Below are 20,766 nucleotides of genomic sequence, written 5' to 3'. Positions count from 1 at the left end.
TTTTTGGAATCTTTTTCATGAGCCATATCATATTTATGTCATTCACTACGAAAAACAAATATTTGGTGAGATCAGTAAAATAGATCGATGTCACCCATACACAGGGCTGAGTGATCATGCATGTTGAACAACTTCTTCATTGTTTCTACATATTTATGTACATATCAATTCAACATGAAATTATAATAAAAACATTCGGCCTGGTTTATCATTACATCGTCATACATGATACCGAACACGGAACACCATCCATCATATCGTACATCCTTTCCATTATCATTATATCATCCCCACCACCACAAACCCAATATCAACAAAGAGCCAACATTTAGATTTAAATAACTCCAAGATCACTAACATCATAATTAAAGCATTATAGGCCACAACAAGAACACACAAAAGAAGGGCGTGGTCACCACCATGATGCATTCATCATCACCCTTTCTTTGATTTTTTACTTTAAAAGATTTCTTTATTCATCTTGGTTCGATACCAAGCAGAGAACCCAACACACCAGAGCCTCTGTCTTTTCTCACTTTTTCCAACTTTAGTGGTTCTTGTTTGCGAGATTACATTGCTTCCTGATCTCACCCTTAGAGCCGGTCAAAGGGTTGTTCTCGGATAAGATTTGGATCGCCCTAGTGAACTCCTTGAAGAAGTAGGCCTGGTCCTTGGCCATCTTCTTAACAATTGGTCTGGTCCGTTTGTCGTGTGCGAGTTGATGGTCCACAAGAAGCAAACCCTTGTTGTCTAGGATGTTACGGTAGTAATTGTTGTCTAGCACCATGGGCGTGCCACGGTCATTACGCACGTACTGGACAGCCTTTGGGTCAGGGATCGAGTCAGGACACTTGTGTAGCATGTGAGGGACGTGGTCCGGGTTCAAGGAGGGGTCCACCTCAGGGTACAAACGGTGGACCAGCTTGACACAGTGAGTTCTTCCCACGCTGTGTGACCCTGCACGTGTCATCATATTTACAAAAAGTCAAAATCTAACAATATCCAAACTTAAAAATCTAACAAGAAACTTAAACTTCGCTTGCATAAAATTCAGATCCCGTAAGAGTAGATCAACTGATTTGATTATTTATCTTTAATCATGCATGAGTTAATTAACAAAAACAACCTTTCTTTAATCATGCATGAGTTAATTAACAAAAACAACCTTGTGTTGAGCCATTAAACAAGGACGATCGAGATATCGGATAAGGATTACTTTCAACTTTCCAACTCAGACCGCATATTCCTATGTAACTGACAAGACTACGAACGTTACATGCATTAAAAATAGACGAAAATACCCTTGAATTGGTATATTGTAGCAAGAGCATTTCTTGGATGGTCAAAAGAGTTTTCGACTTTCGAGCGATACGTTTTGGCCGGAAACTAGCTAGTGAGACATAATCAAAGAAAAAGTAAGATAACAGTACCTAGGAGGGCTACGAGGCCGGGAGTGTCAATTCCGATGGATTTGAACTTGTCAAGAACAACGGAGATACTCTCGTTGTGGTCGGGAAGATATGACTCAAGCATATCTGTCCTGCTCTTTAGTCCATCTCTCCTTCCTGTCTTCAAAGGAATATGCGGTCCTCCCACCTACACAAAAGAACCCCACACAGTTTGGTCAAAAAAAAAGGAAACAAACAGCACCCAATTTTGTTTTGTCAACGACACAATTATTGTCCTTTAAAACTTACTGCTTCGATGCCTTCTCTTGCGGACAAGACGAGAATGTCAGAACATGAGACAACACCAGGGCACTCCCTCTCGAGCGCTTCCTTGATCTCCTCGATATACCTGAAGTTTCTCAGTCCGAAGCTCCTGTCGTGTTCTTTCTCTCCTAGCTCTCTTCTTGTCGAATCCAGCAAAAGCGACGCATCACATGACTGTTTTCAACCCCAAAAATATACAAGGCAAAAACAGAGCAAACCGTTAGCTCTGTTTCAAGTGAAAGATCAAAAACAGATTACTTTTACCACTAAAACCATCCAACAAAAAATGATTTTCAGACAAAACACACCATGCAATACACATAAAAGATCATTGAGAGAGAGAGAGAGAGAGAGAGAGAGAGAGAGAGAGAGAGAGAGAGAGAGAGAGATAGAGATGTAGAGAGATCGGACCTCGACGGCGCAGTCGTGGAAGATGTTACGGAGCCAAGAGAAAGCGGTGTTCTTGTGACGTTTGTAGAGGAGTTTGACTTGTTCACGGATGATGTCTTCAGCCTGAGGACACGTGTCCTTGTAGAAGTTCATCATCAAACCTGACTCCTCCTCTGTTACTGCTTCAGTCGTTGCAGAGAGTGCCCATAGGCAAAGTATCGCCACCAACATCACACCTTTACCTCCCATTTTTTTTCTCTCTCTTTCTTCTTCTCACTACTCTTGAGTTGAGTCAGTGAAACAAGCAATGCAGCGTCCTTAAATAAAGGGAAATGGAAGTTTTCTTTCTTTATTTTTTTTCAAAAAATAAAATAAGCTAATAAAGAAGCTTAATCTGAAGGTTATAGTAAATCAAAACAAGTTGGTGAAATTTGATACTGTTTTAATAAAATAAATAAATTTTACGTTACAGATCATTTATCATTAAGCATTATTCATTTTTCACTTTGAGAAAACCAAAAAGATTATAATAAGACTACAATAATTGTATGTCCCGTCAGTCGTGATTAAAGAATCTATATTCAATAAAAAGCCAAGACTTAATTATAAGAAAATTTTAGATCATACACACTAAACATAAAGAGTATAGAAAAAGAAAAAGGAAATTGCATTCTTAGTTGATGCGACAGCTGCATTAGCATAAGTTTTCCAAGTGTATATATTTTCTTCTGTATGAACTTTCACATTGATTGTTGCCTTTAAACATTCTAAATTTTGATTTGTTAATGTAAAAGTAAAAAATTGTAGAGTTTCACTTGAAATTACTCATTTTATTTTATAGTTCCACTGAAAATTTAATTGGGTAAACCACACTCTGGTACTAATTCGAAGGACGTGTGAGTGATCATGCTAGCTAAAGCTAAGTCCTAGAGAGTGCTATGAGAAAATAAATAAGTTCGTTGGGAGATTTTAATGTGGATGGCATTTTGAATAATTTATCTCATTTAGAAGGGTGTTTTTGTTTTGGTTAGCTAAACCAATCACCAAGTTTTGGATTTTGGTCTCATTGAGTACACATCAGTGGGGACCTTGTGACTATAGAATCTTACAAAAAAAAAGAACTCTGCTTCTTTTGTTAATAATACAAACAAAGGGGGGCGGCTGTTACATTCATAATAAATATATGGGGTGAAATAGCTAAAGTCAAAAAACACTCACGGGGTCGATTTGCAATTCTCTTAAACGTTTGCTATTGTTAAATTGTTAATACAGCGGATTAACAGGTCCTTTAGTATTATCTATTATGGAATCTTTTTCTTTCCGATGAAGTCAAGGTGAATTCTTATTTTTTAACAAGACCAGTTCGATCATTTAATCTACAGTACAATTCCATTTGTACGTATTCAATTACTTTATGTTCTGAAATTATTTATATATTCAACTAGTATTTACTTAATGTAGTTATTGTGAGAGTTATGAACACTGTAAAGTCTTCTCAAATATTGAATGAATCTTGATCCACGTGATGAGCTATACTGAAACACGTTCACCACTCTTCACTCTCGAGTGTTCCCTTTTATTTTAGGAATATATTTAGAACTGTCTATGTTTTTATTTTATTTTTTCTGTCTATGTTTCAAAACTCAATATAAATGTCCTTTGGAGTTTTGTTTTTTCAGATTGACTAAGAAATTAACAAGTTCTACTATCATAACCCTATACAAAGGTTAAAGGTGAGTAATACTTTAAATTCTGTTATTTTTTTGCATTTTTTCAACTTATTTTAATAGAGGTAGACTAGATAAAAAACGACATTTACATTGAAAAGGAAAAAAGAAATCAATAGTATAATTTGTGACTGTAATAATTCTATTGAATTCAAGGGCAAAGGCTCTCCAGCCTAAATAAAGAGAAAGCTTCGACTCAGGCATTAGGCATGTTATGCTAATTAGTATTGAAATTTAAATAAATACTACTACAACATATGTTTTGATGATAAGTGCGTGCCAAAAGCTAAAGGTCCCTATATAGGACTATTAACTACTTCTATTTGACATATAAAATGAGACTAAAGTAGTAATGTGGCGTTATAAAATGAGAGAATCTACACCTATTTATATATATAAAAAAATACTTAAGAGAAATAATAATGTTTTCTGCATCTGGGAGAAGTATCGGTGCATTAACCAAAATCATATTGAATCCGTAGATTCGAAATTTCACCTAATCTTTGTTTTTGGATATTTTGATTAAAAAACTCAAAATGAAAGTACTGTGACCACCGACGCTTTGTTCCCTTATCCAAGTGTCGTCGACAAATGGCTTTTGTGAGTATCCCCCATTCGGCAACGTCACTCTCTAGCTCAGTGGGCTTCACATCACATGTGTCCTAAACACCTATTAACAAGTTTTAACCAACATATATAATTGATGTGTAAACCGCATAATTGTAAAAATGTTGACATTTAAATTAATACAAATTAACTATCATGGATCTTCAACTGACACGTGGAGACTGTACTCATCCGTGTCCTTAACGTTGCATTCACCATGGGGGCCATGCAAGATTCAATACCAAGAGAAAAAGACGTTAATATTTCTCCCACCAGACTTTTCAAAAGCAATTTGCGATCATATTCTTAAGTTTCCCAAAATAGTGAAGAACGTGGAGTCTGAATTAGTTGCCATGTCTTATGAGAGCATGTTTATCAGAGTTCATAGAGGGGTTCATAGTATTTATAGTATTTTGAAGGAAAAAAATAATTCAAAAGAAAAGAAAAAATCTAAAGGAACCTCCTATATAGTATACCCAAATCTAATCTAAGAGACCATACGTGTCAGATTTCTGTTGGTCAAACAGAATATTACAATTAATCTTTTTTCCATTTATGATTTGTATTTCTATTTTTAATATGCTTTTATGTTTTGTAGGTTTAAAAATTAATTAAATGCAATATTTTTAAATCAGTATTAAAATTAATCATTCTCTCTATTTATAAATTGCACTTCTATTGTAATATGTATTTAATGTTTTATTATGTTTTGTATGTTTGAAAATTAATTAAAATGCAATATTTTCTAATTTTATAAAATCTTAAATGTTTACACATGTATACCACTTCTATTCTATTTAAATTTTTAAAATTTTAAAAAACAGTTTTTAAAAAATAAGAGACCCAAAATAAGAACCTACCAATAAAAGAGAAAATTTTATCTAAAAGATCATGGGTTCTTATATTTCAAACAATACACAATTAATTCATAAAAAATTTAAGAACTCCCCTGCTTAAATACCGATAAACTTGATCTGAGTTCTCTTATTATAGCAAAAAAGTTTACAAGAATCATATACATTAAAAAAAAAGCAAATAATTAATTTTCCATATGAGAGCTAGTTAAAGATTTGAAGCATTAATAAGAACTGTATATACACTCCTGTTTAGTTATAGATGTGACAGCTTTATTTCATCTCTTTGTAAAGTTGATTTGGAAACCGTTATTTTATTTATTTATTTATTTATTAGTACTCTTAATAGATTTAATGTTTGTAACAGATACTATCATTTAATCAAAAGATGATGTGTAGATTGTCTTGGGAGTTTACCATTTTTTGTATTAAGAAAATTCCTCTCATGCTCTTAAAACATGATAAAACTCTGATTCCGCACATCAGCTAGACCTTTAATCGCAGTTTATTATCAACTCCTAGTTAGTTTTACATCAGACTACACAATGGACGAAGAGATTTAGAGTTAGGATAAGCACGAAAATGAAAGCTTCTTAAAAAGCAGACACTTAAGACGCGTTGCATCTATTCCGATTCCGAATTAGCCTGCGTCAACATTCTCATGATTAACATCAAAATCATACACTAGAAATAGAAACGGCTAAGGGGTGTGAAACTTGAAAAGAAAAAAAAACTTTGGCCTAGGCCAAAGCCCATCACAATAATCGAGTGAGCTCACGTTCTGGATGTAAAAAGTGATAAAATTGGAGCTTTCCTTTTGTATACAAATTTTTGAGTTCTTTGTGGCCAAATCCGTGCTTTACACGTTACTTCCTCGGAAGAGATCGATGAGTTCAGTTGCTTAGGTTAACGACAAAAGAAGTGAAACCTGGTTAATAAACATGTATAAAGATTAAGCTACTTGCTAGAAACCTAGTTGTATGGGCTTACATTGTGGGCTTGTTGGTCTCATAATGTTGGATTTGTGATGATGTTTGCTTCAATATGTAATACACAATACTTGATTCGCTTAAAGACCAAAACTATAACTAAACTCATTAAGTCATTTCACTTTCTATATTTTTAGTTAGCCCTAGCACACACTTTCCTTGTACCCATGGCATAGGCTATGAAATGTATCGTCCTAGATTTAACGAAATAGTAATACAAATAAGAAATATTTTGAAAACAACTCCAACTCTAAAATTTCAATTGTCTATATCTATTTTAATTTTTAACTCAACTACTTGTAGCATGTCAACATCAAACAATTGAATTTTTATTTATTTTTGAGAAAAGAGCTCTGCAAAATGAAAACTGAACGTAAAATGCAAAAATGGAGATGCGGGGTATCGATCCTCGTACCTCTCGCATGCTAAGCGAGCGCTCTACCATCTGAGCTACATCCCCATTGAGATTAAAGATGAAATCAGACAATTTAATTCAGCACTTTGATGGTTTGTTATTCCAACATCTTATGCACTATCATTCTGTCATTTTTAACTCAGTTTTTCAACTCGTTATATCGCCAGTTGAAACTCACCAACATCATACTACAAAACTCACCCTTCAGAAATATTTTCAAACGACTAATAAAATCAATTTATATCATTCTTGCTCCAACCATTTCTGCACCTTTCAGCATGCAAGAGGACCTTATTTAGTTATTTTGTACGTTGATTATGAACCTCTGTACGGTGTTGTGCTTAGGTTCATATAGACTTAGAGCAAAAAAATGGTTTTGTTTTTTAAATAAGTTAAAAATGATATATATCCCCTATATATTAATAGAGAAACACTCTCTTGAAAAAGCTGATGTGTCGCCGCCAGAGAGTTCGAGACACATTTAGCAAAAAACCCTTAAATTTTCTACTTAATTACATTAACATGCCACTATATTTAAAAAAAAAAACAATTAACTGAATAGTAATTAAATGTGTGATCAATTCTTACACAAATTTAAATATCACATATTAAAACTAATAAAATAATTACATACTATTTTAAGTCAAAATTTCACTAAAATTTACTTACAAATATACAAGTCAAAGTTATATTATTTTAAAGAAATCAATATTTATAAAATTTAAAATATTGATTTCTTAAAATCAATATAAGTAAAATATTCTAAAAAGGCTATAAAACATATAAAGTTAATACAAATAAAGAACATATAACTTATTAAACATATAACTTATTAACAAAATCATATAAAACATGTTATTTTTATGTTAGTATTATTACCTATCATAATAATTTAAATAACAAGCTTTCAATAGTTATTATAATTGATTATAAAAAGAAATATATTACCCCTGAATTATGTCCAACTCATTAAAGAAAACTTAATTCCCAATAAATATAGATTTATATATATTCATAAATATATATAAAATGACAACAAATTAGGGGATATCATGATGTGTGATTATTTATAAATATCTAAGTATGTAAACTATTTAATCTCAACATTTAGTGTGATTATTCATTAAAAATAGAAATATTGATAAACAAATAGAAATATACATTTTAATTGTACATTAATCAATGTGCTATTAAAAAGGAATGAGACAATAACCCTTATCATTATAAATAATATATTTAAAATGAGTGATATATTTAAAAAACTTTAGTTACATATTATGTTTGACACAAACAAATATTGGTTCTAAAATAATAATTTTACTTATAATAATTTTCTTTAAATCGATTTATCATGCACATAGTGCAGATTGTTACCTAGTATATATATTAGATGATTACCCATAAAATAGGTAGATGATATGTATTTTTAATTGTTTATATATTTATATTATTTTGTGACTATGATAAAATCATCTATATATATAGAATTATTTGATTGCTTGATACATTGAGTATAGTTTACATTAAATTATATATAAATATAAATTGTAGGTATGATTGTTTATGTATGGCAGCAAATTAATCATTTTTTGGTTTTTTAAAATGTTGAATAGATATCAACAAAAAATAAGCAAAACATATGCAAAATATAAACAAAACATAAAAAAGTATTTTTACGTATGTGTTTTATAATGTATTAGATGTTTGAAAGTAAAACTGAAAAACTACATTAAAATTAAAAATTTGCAACCACACTAACTTTCATGATATGTAAAAAAGACTTACGCCGGTACCAAAAGTAGATACACACTGATCAATGTTCCAATCGCTCCGAGAACTTTTTGCGATATGTAGGTTTCATTTTCGCTCATATGATCCATGAGTACAATACACGAAGAGATATCACCAAAAAATTTGGGAAATGTAGAAGTTTTCTTTTGTTTTTTGGTTATAAGAAATGTAGAAGAAATAACAAGTATAAAGAAAATGAGACATTGAGACTATATATATAAAGAAGTCCGAGAAGCACACTGGTGTGAATTCTACTACTATTAAACTTCGTTGCTTAAACTTCACCTACGTACAATTATTTTTTCGAGCTCATAGAGAAAGAAAGAAATTGACTTGCTCGTTTTCATAGACTAAATTGTTTGTTTCTCAATTTCATGTCATTAAGCTTTTTAGATGCACAAATGGACATTGAGAAATGTTATAAGAAATGTGTCAGAAATAACAAGTATAAAGAAAATGAGACATTGAGACTATATATATGTAAAGAAGTCCGAGAAGCACACCGGTGTGAATTCTACTACTATTAAACAATAGACATTGAGACTATATATGTCATTAAGCTTTTTAGATGCACAAATGGACATTGAGAAATGTTATAAGAAATGTGTCAGAAATAACAAGTATAAAGAAAATGAGACATTGAGACCATATATATGTAAAGAAGTCCGAGAAGCACACCGGTGTGAATTCTACTACTATTAAACAATAATAATTAAGCTTCGTTGATTAAACTTCACCTACGTACAATTATTTTTTCTAGCTCTTAGAGAAAGAAAGAAATTGACTTGCTCGTTTTCATAGACTAAATTGTTTGTTTCTCAATTTCATGTCATTAAGCTTTTTAGATGCACAAATGGAAAAGCAATTTAAAAGTCTAATACATGAAGTTTGCAAATTCCAAATTTAATTTTATAGAGTTTAGGAGATTATGTCTAGAAAGTAGAAACAATATAACAAAATGTTAATGTGACAATAAAAAAATAGATGGTATGATATTTGAGAGTCTATTTTATGTGTTATTATACATTAGCATTTTATTAGTTAATTAAAAATATTTTGTCATATAAAATTTTAATATAAGTTCTCAACTGTGGTTTTTTCATGTTACTTTCAAACATTTAATAAATTATATAATACTCTATTAATGTAAAAAATATTAAGAAATATGAAATATGAAAAACTAAAACAAACAAAATATCATAGATTTTTAAAATAAAAAGCGTGAACATTTTCATACTAAATACATAACCTAACTAAAAAGATATATGACCTTACAACTTTTCTATTGTGCGGCCTTGGACAAATGCCCTTTTCAATATACATGAGGCACGACACTGCCTCTACACCTTAAAGATTCTTTCATAAGCTGGACTAATAAATTCTAGGTTCTTTACAAATTCTCTTATGGTCGGGTAATAAGTTTACATATTATAACAGGTACGTATTTGTGTGTTTTATAAACTTCGAGGGGTTTGATAAGAAACCTCTGAAAACTAGAGGTCTTCTCTAAAAGTTACAGATTTTAATGCATCGTGCTTTGGAATAACATCCCTGGACCCTTGCGACGAGACCCATGAAACGTTGGATTGGATAGCCTAACAAATTGTTTATTTTCTCTTTAGAAATTATTATAAATCGATTTGATCCTTACCCCACCAGAAAAGTCTCATGTATTTATGTGTGTACGGACACGGGTTTCAGATTTTGTGTGTGATAAATACAAAATTATTTTCGCAGAACACACCTTTTCAATAATTTGTACATACTACATAGCAATAGATAAATATAAACCATATTTATAATGACTACACATGCTTGAGTTTTCAACAAAAAAAAACTTGACCAAACAAGATTCTTATAAAGGATGATGAATATAACAAGATCTTTTAAGTGAAATTACATTCTCTATCTTCAGTCTATATAACTATAGCCACAAAAACAGATTAGAAAGTATAATTTGAAAATGACTTAGGCAAAAGCATAATTTGAGATAAAGCAAGTCTTTTCATATAGTACATTTTTTTGTCTTGTTGCATGATTTAGACTCTATCAATAATTTTGGCAGGTCTTAGTAGAAATAGTACCAAAGGCTACCACTCCTCTATCTAACCCTTATCATTATTATTATTTAAAAAACAAAAATTTAATTCATAGTTATGGCACCCCAAAAAAAGTACGAAATTATTACAATTTTGGAGGTTTCTGAAACCTCTGCCTATTGTGGAGGCTTTTGATTCCTTTGAAGCAATCAATGACCTCTCTGTCTCTCATTTGCCAGCAAAGAGAGATTGTTTAATGTTGTTTATGGTTCACATTTTTATACATCACATTTTCACTGAATCATCCTCTGCGTCTCTCAGGTAATTAATTCTCTCTCTCTCTCTCTCTCTCTCTCTCTCTCTCTCTCTCTCTCTCTCCATCTCTTTCTCTCTCTTCTCTCTCATTACTCTATCTCTTCTCTTTCTTTATTTTTTATTTTTGGTATAAGATCAAATGATGATTTTCAGGAGGAAGAAGAACACTTAGTTGCAGCAGAAGAAGCAATATTCTAGAGAGAAGGGTTTTCTTGAGGTAGCAATGGAAGGCGGAGAAGAGTTTCAAGAAGAAGAAGTGTGGTCAGTTTTGAGAGAAAAAGAAACTCCAGGTCCTGGAATGAAAATGTCCAAAAGTAACAACAATCTCTTCTCAGCCTCATCTTCGTCTTCTGCACGGTACATTCCTAAGGGCAGCGAGGTCGTCTCAGCCGGAGGGTCAAAACAGTCTTCTGCTCCAATGAATATTCCTGACTGGCCCAAGGTTTATGGGTATCCAAAGAAGAACACAAACAGCCACTTGCATTCGTGGGCCACTGAAGACGATGATGAAGGCTCAATGGTTCCTCCTCATGAATTGGTAGCAAAAAGACTCGCAAGAACGCAGATCTCATTTTTCTCAATGTGTGAAGGAATCGGAAGAACACTCAAAGGAAGAGATCTCAGCAAAACAAGAAACGCTGTCCTAACCAGAACTGGTTTCTTGGAATCCAATATCACATCTTCATCAACATCACCACCACCACCATAGTTATGGCATGGCATGGAAGCATATGGGGGATGAATGATCAATATCACATTCACACATAGAGCCCCTTTTACCACCACCATACCATATCGTTATCATGAAAAAAACCTAAAACTTTATGGTATCCACATGATTTTTATTTAAATATCAATGTTATTGTCGTTATCACCATGTAGGGAATCATGACACTACCAATATGGTTGAGTTCTCTTTCTTTTTTGTTGTTGTTAGGTTTTTGGATTTTTTAGATAAGTATGATGACGATGAGGATGACTTGTCAATCCCATGCATGGGACCCATATCATTTTTCTTATGTTGTGTTTGTAGTTCTCAATGATCTCTTTATATTAACTCTTTTAATAGTGCATGAGCTTAATTAAAACTATAATTTAGAGAAAAACGAAATGGCATATACTTTGGAACCTTTGATTGTGAAGTTTTGAAAGCCTCTCTCTCGATCTCTTCGCCATTTTTGGGCTCGATCAAGAGAGAAAATGTTGGTAATAATACTAGCATTTTTGGTCCGACATAAGATTAAGGGCTCGTGTCATATTACTGCTCATTTAGCTTTCACTTTTCAATGTTATAGCAGCAACTAGGGGATGGGTATATGTATCTCTTTACCTGTTTCGGTGTGTTGTTTTAATCCTTTGGCTTTTGATATTCTTTAACCAAAACGAAACTGAATATCGTATTGTTTCAAAAAAAAAAATCGGATTTGGATTGTTTTCTTAGCCAATATGCACAAGTACGTAATTTAGTTTTATTATAGGAAGATCTATTTTTCAAAATGCGTAAGTAAAAAAGTACTTGTTTTAATGAACTTCAGTTTATACAATTGAGTACTATATCACCCGTACTAAATTTGAATTGCCGACATACAATAAGTTTGGCTGGATTTTCAGTTTATAGTACCGATCAAATTATTATATATATAAAGACAAGATTTGGTTCGGGTTAGTAGTCTGAAGTGAACGAACTGAGATTGGTTATGTCTTATGCAACTCACTAAGCAAGTACCAAACTCGCAAACGGTTAATGACATTTAATTTTTACAATTTAAGAAACTTTGTGATAAGTTTGTATAACAACAATTGAGCCATTATATACTACGAAAAAGTCGAAAATATTAAAGAGATTTATACAAACGTTAGATAGAAAGGCCAACTTCGGCCCAATAAAGCCCATAAGTGCCTCTGACGTAAGACAAGTGTAAGAGATTACTTGTAAGCCAATCCAAGTGGGTTTACTGATTCCCAAAACAGATCAAAGTTACGTTTCCGTGTAGGCAACCCATTAGAAAACCCTAACTTAATTATTAATTAATTTTATATACTCTCTATTAATTAAGCCCCCTTTCTCTTTTCATATTGACTTCTCTCTCTCTCGATTCTGTTTCAATCAAAATCAATTTTTTTTTTCTCTCTGCAAACCCTAATTTTCGACGAATCGTATACAGTTTCTTCTTCTTACGGTATGTTTCTTCTCATCAGTTCGATTTTATTTTTTGGCTTCTGGGTTTGTTTCCCCCCCCTGATCTCTAAGAGACGGTCGAATTGAATCACTGATCGTGTTTAGGAATTTAATTCAATTATGATATTTTCTTGCTTGAAATTTGCAGATACCAATCGAATCGCCATGGCTAAGAGTTCTTTCAAGGTTTCGAACCCTCTCGGTATGTTACTTCAACCCCTTTCTCATCGTTTTTTTTATTTAAAATATTCTGCGTGATCGAGTTTTCAATTACTCAAAGTTGTTGACGTCTCTGGTTTTGATGTTAGAAAAGAATCTTGATTAGTTTTGTCTCTTCTAGATCAGATTTAATCTCTGCATATGGTTTTGATTCTTCCGTCTTCTCTGTTTTTGTGTGTATCTCTGTTTATTGTTTTACTTGTGACTAATGTTTTGGTTTTGTTATGTTAAAACAGAGGCAAGGATGAGTGAATCATCTCGAATCAGAGAGAAGTATCCTGATAGAATCCCTGTAAGAGCTCATGAATGCCACAGTTGATTCGTTTTTTACTAAATATAGTTCAAAAGCATTGTTCTAATTTAAGAATTTGTGTAGGTGATTGTGGAAAAGGCTGGACAAAGTGATGTCCCTGACATTGACAAGAAGAAGTGAGTGTATTGGCTTTTTTACTCATCTCTTTTGTCTCTCTTTGTGCTTTCATAATCTTAAAATCTATGCTCAATAAATCAGAAATATGTTCTTTTAGGTATCTTGTACCAGCGGATCTAACTGTGGGACAGTTTGTATACGTTGTTCGCAAAAGGATCAAGCTTGGAGCTGAGAAAGCTATCTTTGTCTTTGTCAAGAACACTTTGCCTCCTACTGGTAAGTTTAACTCGGTTTCACTGTTTGTTTCCATTTAAGATCAAAAGTTTCGTTCTTTGCCGCTAACTCGGTTTCACTGTTTGTTTCTTAACAGCTGCGTTGATGTCTGCAATCTATGAAGAACACAAAGATGAAGATGGCTTCCTCTACATGACTTACAGCGGAGAGAACACTTTTGGATCTCTTACCGTTGCTTGAATAAAAATCAATCTCTCGGATGACTTTGATGTACATACATAAAATCAGGAAGATAAGATGTACATTGCTTCCTTAGTCTCTCTGGCTTTTTTTTTTTTACTTTGCTTTGGATCATTGGATGTTTGAATCTCTTTTTCCTTTTGGGTTTATTAATCGTCAGAAACCTTTCTTTTTTCTTACTCTACGTTGCTTTTGCTTTTGATATTGGGGCTAATGAGGTTACTTTCATATCAAAAGTAATCGACCTTGGAAAACTTGTTCAATATCATTACAAAGGCAAAAAGAGTTATACACTGAAAACTGATAAACACAAAAAGGCAAAAACCTTGATGTGATTGTTTTAACACACAGCTATACAAAAAGCAAAAGATTCAATAGAGATTCTCATCACTACCTTCATCTGTTCTAGCATTCTGGAACGAGACTGAAAGTTTTTTTTATTGATCTCTCATTGTAAAGTCGGCGGATGTTGTTTGAGGGTTTTACCGGACAAGATTCAAGAACGATGTCAAAGAATCAACATCTCTCTTCTCTGATGGATACTTGATAGGTCTTGAAGAGTTCTTTGGGAACACAAGTATTGTTGGAAAGCTTCCAAGCTGCAACTCACTTTTGGCAAATTCCTTCTGATCACCATCAGCTCTAAACTTTGCAACCTTCACGCCATTACCGTTCAACTTATCCGCCAATTCATCGAATGAAGCTTCCATTGCCTGACAAAACGGGCACCACGGAGCGTAAAGCACAACGATCCAAGCCTCATTCCTGTTCTCCAACTTCATCAAATTCTCAATCCCTTGCCTACTCAAGTTCACAACATTCTCGCTATTGAAGATATCCGCAACTGTGGATTTCCCATTGACGTTAGCAGTTGCGTTTCCATTAGTATTCTCCTTGATATTCCCTTTGTGAAGTCCACACTCTTTAGCCTTAGCATCTTCCCACCACCATCTCCCTTCTCTCTCATGCTGACCAGGCAAAACAGCTCTCGTGCAAGGCTCACACCCGATCGAAACATAACCTGCTGCGTGAAGTGTGTTCACAGGAACATCCATGGTCCTCAAGAAATTCCAAACATCATTCCCTTCAACATTCGCAACAGGGTTCCACTTCACCAAACTACCAGCTCCACCATCTAATCCTTCAAACACAGGATCAACTTGAACAACAGGAATCTCTGATCTTGTTCCAGGTGATTGATCTTTCCTCTGACCAGTGATCCAGGCGCGTAAACCCTTCAAAGCACGCCTCAAAGGTCTCACCTTTCTAATACGGCAGCACTCTTGGTGACCATCTTCATAGAAAGAGAACAAACCCTTGTTCCTAACCAAAGCTTGAACCTCAACAGCATCAGGAAACATATACTCAATCCTAATACCGTAATGTTTCTCCACGGTATCGAAGAGTCTGTATGTTTCAGGATTCAATCTCCCTGTATCCAAACTGAATACCCTATAAGGTCTTCCAGTTAAATGAGCATACTCAATGAGAGCTACATCTTCAGCTCCACTGAAACCAAACAAAAGAACAAAGCTCCTAATCAGCAAACTAAAAGAAAAAGAAAAAAAAACCATTCCTTTATAGTATTCTCATGATTCAATTCATTACCTAAAGGCAATAGCAATGTCATTCCCAAACTTCTCAAGAGCTTTATCCATAATTTCAAGAGGAGAAGCCTTCTCTAGCCTCTTTGCTAGTTCCTCAAAGTCTTCAACTTCCACCACATCTAGCTTCTCTGTTTTGTAACAAAACACAAGATCATTAGCATCAAACGTAATTAAGTTTGTAACAAACGATATTAACCAAGATCAAACCAGAACGTACCAGAAGCAACCATGGATTCCTTTGTAATTGATTGCACGTTTAGAGCTTTCACGGATGATCGCTTCCCAGACAGACTCAGAGACGCCGCAGAGACATTGATACGATCCAATAACCTCAACGAACCAATTTGAGGTGCTGTAATGAACAAATCATACAAAAAATCGAATTAGATTCGTCAAGATTTCCAACGAATTGGTATTAAAAAATATAAACATTACCTTTGAGCTCAGAAGAAGGGAAGCTAGAGGCTGAGATCACAGAAGAAGATGAAGAAGAAGAAACGTTGATAGCTAGTGCCATTTTTTTTCAGACCAAACCAAAGCTTCTCCAAAAATATGATCTTTAAGGTTGTTGTTTGTTTGGTTTTGTTTTTAAAATTTTGTGTTTAAGATCTAGGAGAGAAATGGGATGATTATAAAAGAAGCAGGTGAAAATAAGGTTCATTGAACCTAGACGTCTTTTGATTTGGGTGGCGGCATTTGCATTTTCTATATATCATTGCTTCCGTCACTTTTTGGTCGTGTGGTAGAGAAAGCTAGTCAACATTTGCCCAACATAACTTTTTTTTCTTTTCTCTATTAGGGGCTTCTTAACACAATCACACTTAAATCCTAAATTATATTTTTACACGCTTAACAATTTTGATTTTCTATTTACAATAGATCCTATCTTAATCTCATAACCAAAACTAATCAGGTCGTTTAGATAAAAATCCAAAAAAACACGTGTAATTATCTCATAGATATCACAACAATCCGTAATTGAGTACTTCATAAACCATTTTTTTACAGTCAAAATGTAAAAACAACGCTTAGGTTCCTACAAGACAACAAGAATAAAAACATTCATACAAATGCAAACTTGAGCTCTCATATCCAATTCAACCATCTCTATTCGAAAACCAAAATCCGAGATTTTCATAACGACCAAACAACAAAGAGTTATGATTTGATTATTCATCAGCTCAAGACTAAATTGTAAACGATCTTACTCATCAATCAAAATATGATTACTTGTCTTCTTTAGCTTTCTCTTCTTCCTTCATCTTCTTATCCCACCTTCTCTTCTTGTAATCAAGCAACATCTGAGGCATCTTCAACATAAGTTTCGCAGTGTTCTCTCTTTTCTCAGCTGAGATCCTATCGCATTTATGACCTTTCCTCTTTGTCCTCATCGCTTTCCTCTCTGGATCGTAAGGCCAATCTTCTCCATTAGTCAACACTTCTTTCCTCAGCATCGCTCTCCTTCGAGCGCTTATCCCTAATGGTTTCCATGCTCCCATCTCCCAGTAACCCCACACTCCTTTGGTCAGCTCGGTCCTGTATTTATCGAGTTTTGCCCTCCATGGATGTTGAAACCCCGTCACTGTCTTTGCCATAGTTTCTGCAGCTTTCCCAGCCATAGCTTCTGTAGATAGATAAACAGATACAAAATGTCTCTAAAAATGATATCTCTCACACAGCAGCAGTTGAAATTGTAATCAAATAAGCTCAAATTATAGCAGATCGGTTGAAAATGTTGTGAAAGAAACAATCTTTAGAACTAACTCTACCTAAATCACATAAAATTAGGACTTAATAAGCTCAACGCAACGATTCCGTAACGGGGTTTCGTTATCTAAACAATTACAATTCCAAATCTAAGGATTCAACCCTCTCGACTACAGTAGAACAGGAGCAACTTAGGTTTATCAACCTCTTCTACTTAATCCCTCATAGTAGTATGAATGAATCAACAATGGAAATGAAATGAGAGAGAACTTACATGAAAGGACGGCGAGGAAGATCGATCGGAGAAAAGCTCTAGATCGTGAGCAAAACTGTGAGAAGGCGGCACAGGTGAAAGAACGAACACAAACCAGGGTTTCGTTTTGGGCCATATTGGGCCTAAAAATCTTTTTCTATAATTTTTTTATTTACCAAAATAATTTGTTTTTTTTTTCCTAATTAGTTCGTGTAAAGATAAAATTTACTCATTTCTTATTGTTGTTTTATCATCAGTTTTATAATTTATTATCAGTGGAGTATAACAAATATAAGTATATAACAAATGATTTAATTTATATATTTTTAAGCTGACATTCAACCGTCCATTTTTGTATCATTGTGATTACCATTGCCAAAGTATTATACTCTTTATGTTTCACAAAAAAGTGTTATTCTTCGAGTTTTTATTTGTTTCACTAGACCTGGATATTCGGGTATCCGTTCGGGTTCGGTTCGGGTATTTCGGGTTTTCGAGTTTAGAGGTATAGGACCCGTTCGGATATTTCTAGACTTCGGGTTCGGATCGGATTCGGTTCAAGTATTTCGGGTTCGGATTCGGATTATCTGAACTTCACAAAACTCAAAATTTTAGTATCTAATATAGTCTAAATTATTCAATAATACACAATATATCTAAAAAAATTTCTACCCAAATTTACTAATAAACAGTTTAAATACTTCAAATTGTCAAAAATATCTAAAAATATGAATATTTTGAACACTTATATTATTAAAATTATAAATATTACTAATATACTACTACTATATATTAATAATGTTGGTATATTCGGATACCTGTTGAAACAACCTGACTTTTTTTTTAATAGTTAAATACAATATAAACAATTATGCAGTCTATACTACTAAATTAAACCAACCCAAACCACGACTCCTCATTAAACCAATAACAACCAGTACACACAGCGGAAACATACCAACCATACAAAACCATTACAACATCAATACAATAACAATCCTAAGCGTTCTATCCATCAACCTAGCATATCTCTATCCAAGGTTCCAACAACATATCCAACAATCCAATAACACACAAACGAGACTCTAGATCATCCTCCTCCTCATCGCCATGATTCCACAACACAAACCTGCACACCACAAACAACAATTGAGATGCGTAAGTATTATCACAAATACTTAGTGAGGCAATCCTCCCATCTACAGGGCTATACACACAAGCAACTGAGAAACCAATGCTTAACAACTGACAACCAAACACAAACAAACCAGGAAAATCACGAAACAAGCAACTTGGTGTCGACCGACACCTAACTGGTGTCGATCGACACTGGCCAAACATGGTGACACTCCCTTCGCAGATGCGAACTGCACGAATCCGAACGACGAACCTCCGTTCCAATCCGCCTACAATCTGTCCCAAACTCTCCCAAAAGCCTCAGGAACCTATAATAACCATAACACAACCACCACAAGCAAGAACAACACCACAAAACACAACAAATCAAGCAAACAAAGGATTCTCAGGCTTAGATAAGCCATGGTCATGCACTCACCTTATAAACTGATTATAACAACCAATACAACCAGTTGAGACCCTCCTAACGTCTGAAACAGCCCAGAAACGCCCTACAACAAGCCACACAACCAAAAACGACTTATAGCAAAACTGGACAGAAACATCAGAAAAGAACAGTCTCAAAGACGAAACCCTAAAATGAAAATCAACCGTTAACTACCAAATCGCTCCGGTGAAAAGCTATCCCTGGACGTCACGAAGCTTCCCACAAAATTTCAGCACGATCAGGAACCAGACGAGACCACGATCTCAATTACAATCCCCGATGGTTCCAACTCGCGTCTGAGAAAACGTGACTCACGAAACTGCCAATAACTCATCGAGTTTAAATCCAAAACTACTTCTGTAAAAAGGAAAATGACGATGAAAGACTTGGGAATAAACCTACCAAATTTCATTACCTTTGAGAACGATTGGATACGCCGAAACTATTTCCTCTCAAACCCTAACGATTCTAATCTTTCTCCTTTAATCTCCTTCACACCACAATAGGCTCTCTCCTCTCTCTCTCTATCTCTGCAAACGGCGATCAGACACCCTAAAACCCTTAATTTTTCGCTTCTCCACTTATATACTCGGTTTAGTTAACTAAACCAAACCAACCAAACCAAAAATCGCGAATTAAAACAAATCCGACGAACCCAGAAATAGTGGTGTCGATCGATGCCACAAGGGTGTCGATCGACACTCCTACCAAAACCGCATAATCCGGTTCGCGGATGTTACACCCGTTCGGATTTCGGTTCGGATCGGTTCGGATTCGGGTTTTCAGATTTAGAGATTTAGAACCCGTTCGGGTATTTTACAATTTCGGATACGGATTCGGATCGGGTTCGGATCGGATATTCGGATCCGGATATTTTTCCCAGGCCTATATTTCACAAAGACTGTCACTTTGTATTTCTAATGTGACTTTTAACATCAAATTTTCTAATTTACCCTTAACCCAAAACTTTTTCTATTAAATTTTAATGATAAATTATTCATTAAATAGGAGCATGTGTATAATTCAAGTTTTTCTTAATTTGTGTACAATGGGTCAAAATGACACTCTTTGTGAAATAGAGGGAAAGCAATTAGTGAGTTGTTAAGTTTTGTTTCAAACTAATTAAAAGGTCACTAAGACCATCTCCAATGGTTTTTCCTATTTTTTCCTCTATAAAAAAGAAATCTATAATAGAAGTGGGTGTTACTCCAATGGTCCTCTATAAAATAGAGATTGCTATTTTTTCTTCTATTTATAGAGGAACCTTTGTAAAAAAAATAAGATTCCTCTATAAATAGAGGTAAAAATAGCAATCTCTATTTTATAGGTGAGAATAGAAAACCATTAAAGTAAAACTCACCTTTATTATAGAGTTTCTCTAAAAGCAAAAATAGAGGACCATTGGAAATGCGAGTAAATAATTCACGTATTAGGTACAATAGATCTCATGTCATCTATAAATTAGCAAAGCATGGAAAAGTTCACCAACTTGATAGATTTAATTTATATGTTTTACAATTCTACAATCTACTATACGTGCTTTCTTTCACCTACC

At 34.0% G+C, this 20,766-nt stretch overlaps 5 protein-coding genes and 1 non-coding gene across 7 annotated transcripts; 2 read left to right on the top strand and 4 right to left on the bottom strand.

Moving 5' to 3' along the window:
• Window positions 1-180: 180 nt before the first annotated feature.
• On the bottom strand, window positions 181-2,846 carry LOC104731323 (peroxidase 42). The gene is made up of 4 exons (XM_010450656.3): window positions 2,124-2,846; window positions 1,698-1,886; window positions 1,431-1,596; window positions 181-957 (listed from the first exon to the last, which is right to left on the bottom strand). Exons 1-4 carry the CDS (start codon window positions 2,349-2,351, stop codon window positions 548-550), a joined length of 993 nt encoding a protein of 330 aa, XP_010448958.1. The 5' UTR covers window positions 2,352-2,846; the 3' UTR covers window positions 181-547.
• A 3,819-nt stretch (window positions 2,847-6,665) lies between these two features.
• TRNAA-AGC (transfer RNA alanine (anticodon AGC)) lies at window positions 6,666-6,738 on the bottom strand. Its single transcript has one exon. It is a non-coding gene; the product is annotated as a tRNA-Ala (tRNA).
• Window positions 6,739-10,708: 3,970 nt separating this feature from the next.
• LOC104733411 (protein S40-6) lies at window positions 10,709-11,707 on the top strand. Its single transcript, XM_087478029.1, has 2 exons — window positions 10,709-10,844; window positions 10,992-11,707. Exon 2 carries the CDS (start codon window positions 11,062-11,064, stop codon window positions 11,545-11,547), a length of 486 nt encoding a protein of 161 aa, XP_087334155.1. The 5' UTR covers window positions 10,709-10,844; window positions 10,992-11,061; the 3' UTR covers window positions 11,548-11,707.
• A 1,071-nt stretch (window positions 11,708-12,778) lies between these two features.
• Window positions 12,779-14,265, top strand: LOC104731321 (autophagy-related protein 8a). Of its 2 annotated transcripts, XM_010450655.3 has the most exons (6): window positions 12,779-13,018; window positions 13,166-13,219; window positions 13,473-13,528; window positions 13,613-13,665; window positions 13,764-13,882; window positions 13,977-14,265. In XM_010450655.3, exons 2-6 carry the CDS (start codon window positions 13,183-13,185, stop codon window positions 14,078-14,080), a joined length of 369 nt encoding a protein of 122 aa, XP_010448957.1. In that variant the 5' UTR covers window positions 12,779-13,018; window positions 13,166-13,182; the 3' UTR covers window positions 14,081-14,265. The 2 variants fall into 2 exon arrangements, with proteins under 2 accessions (XP_010448957.1, XP_010448956.1); XM_010450654.3 differs by lacking the exon at window positions 12,779-13,018 and having other exon boundaries at window positions 13,138-13,219.
• A 61-nt stretch (window positions 14,266-14,326) lies between these two features.
• Window positions 14,327-16,371, bottom strand: LOC104731320 (5'-adenylylsulfate reductase 3, chloroplastic). Its single transcript, XM_010450653.3, has 4 exons — window positions 16,123-16,371; window positions 15,905-16,039; window positions 15,689-15,815; window positions 14,327-15,589 (listed from the first exon to the last, which is right to left on the bottom strand). Exons 1-4 carry the CDS (start codon window positions 16,202-16,204, stop codon window positions 14,563-14,565), a joined length of 1,371 nt encoding a protein of 456 aa, XP_010448955.1. The 5' UTR covers window positions 16,205-16,371; the 3' UTR covers window positions 14,327-14,562.
• A 276-nt stretch (window positions 16,372-16,647) lies between these two features.
• LOC104731319 (uncharacterized) lies at window positions 16,648-17,787 on the bottom strand. Its single transcript, XM_010450652.3, has 2 exons — window positions 17,669-17,787; window positions 16,648-17,311 (listed from the first exon to the last, which is right to left on the bottom strand). The coding sequence occupies exon 2, from the start codon at window positions 17,304-17,306 to the stop codon at window positions 16,914-16,916; it is 393 nt and encodes a 130-aa protein (XP_010448954.1). The 5' UTR covers window positions 17,307-17,311; window positions 17,669-17,787; the 3' UTR covers window positions 16,648-16,913.
• Between the last annotated feature and the right edge of the window lie 2,979 nt (window positions 17,788-20,766).

The sequence above is a fragment of the Camelina sativa genome, chromosome 12, assembly GCF_030686135.1.
Source record: "Camelina sativa cultivar CO46 ecotype springtype chromosome 12, ASM3068613v1".
NCBI classification, from domain to species: Eukaryota; Viridiplantae; Streptophyta; class Magnoliopsida; order Brassicales; family Brassicaceae; genus Camelina; species Camelina sativa.
The sequence above is the reverse complement of the archived record's forward strand: the minus strand, read 5'-3'. Positions and strand labels throughout refer to the sequence as shown.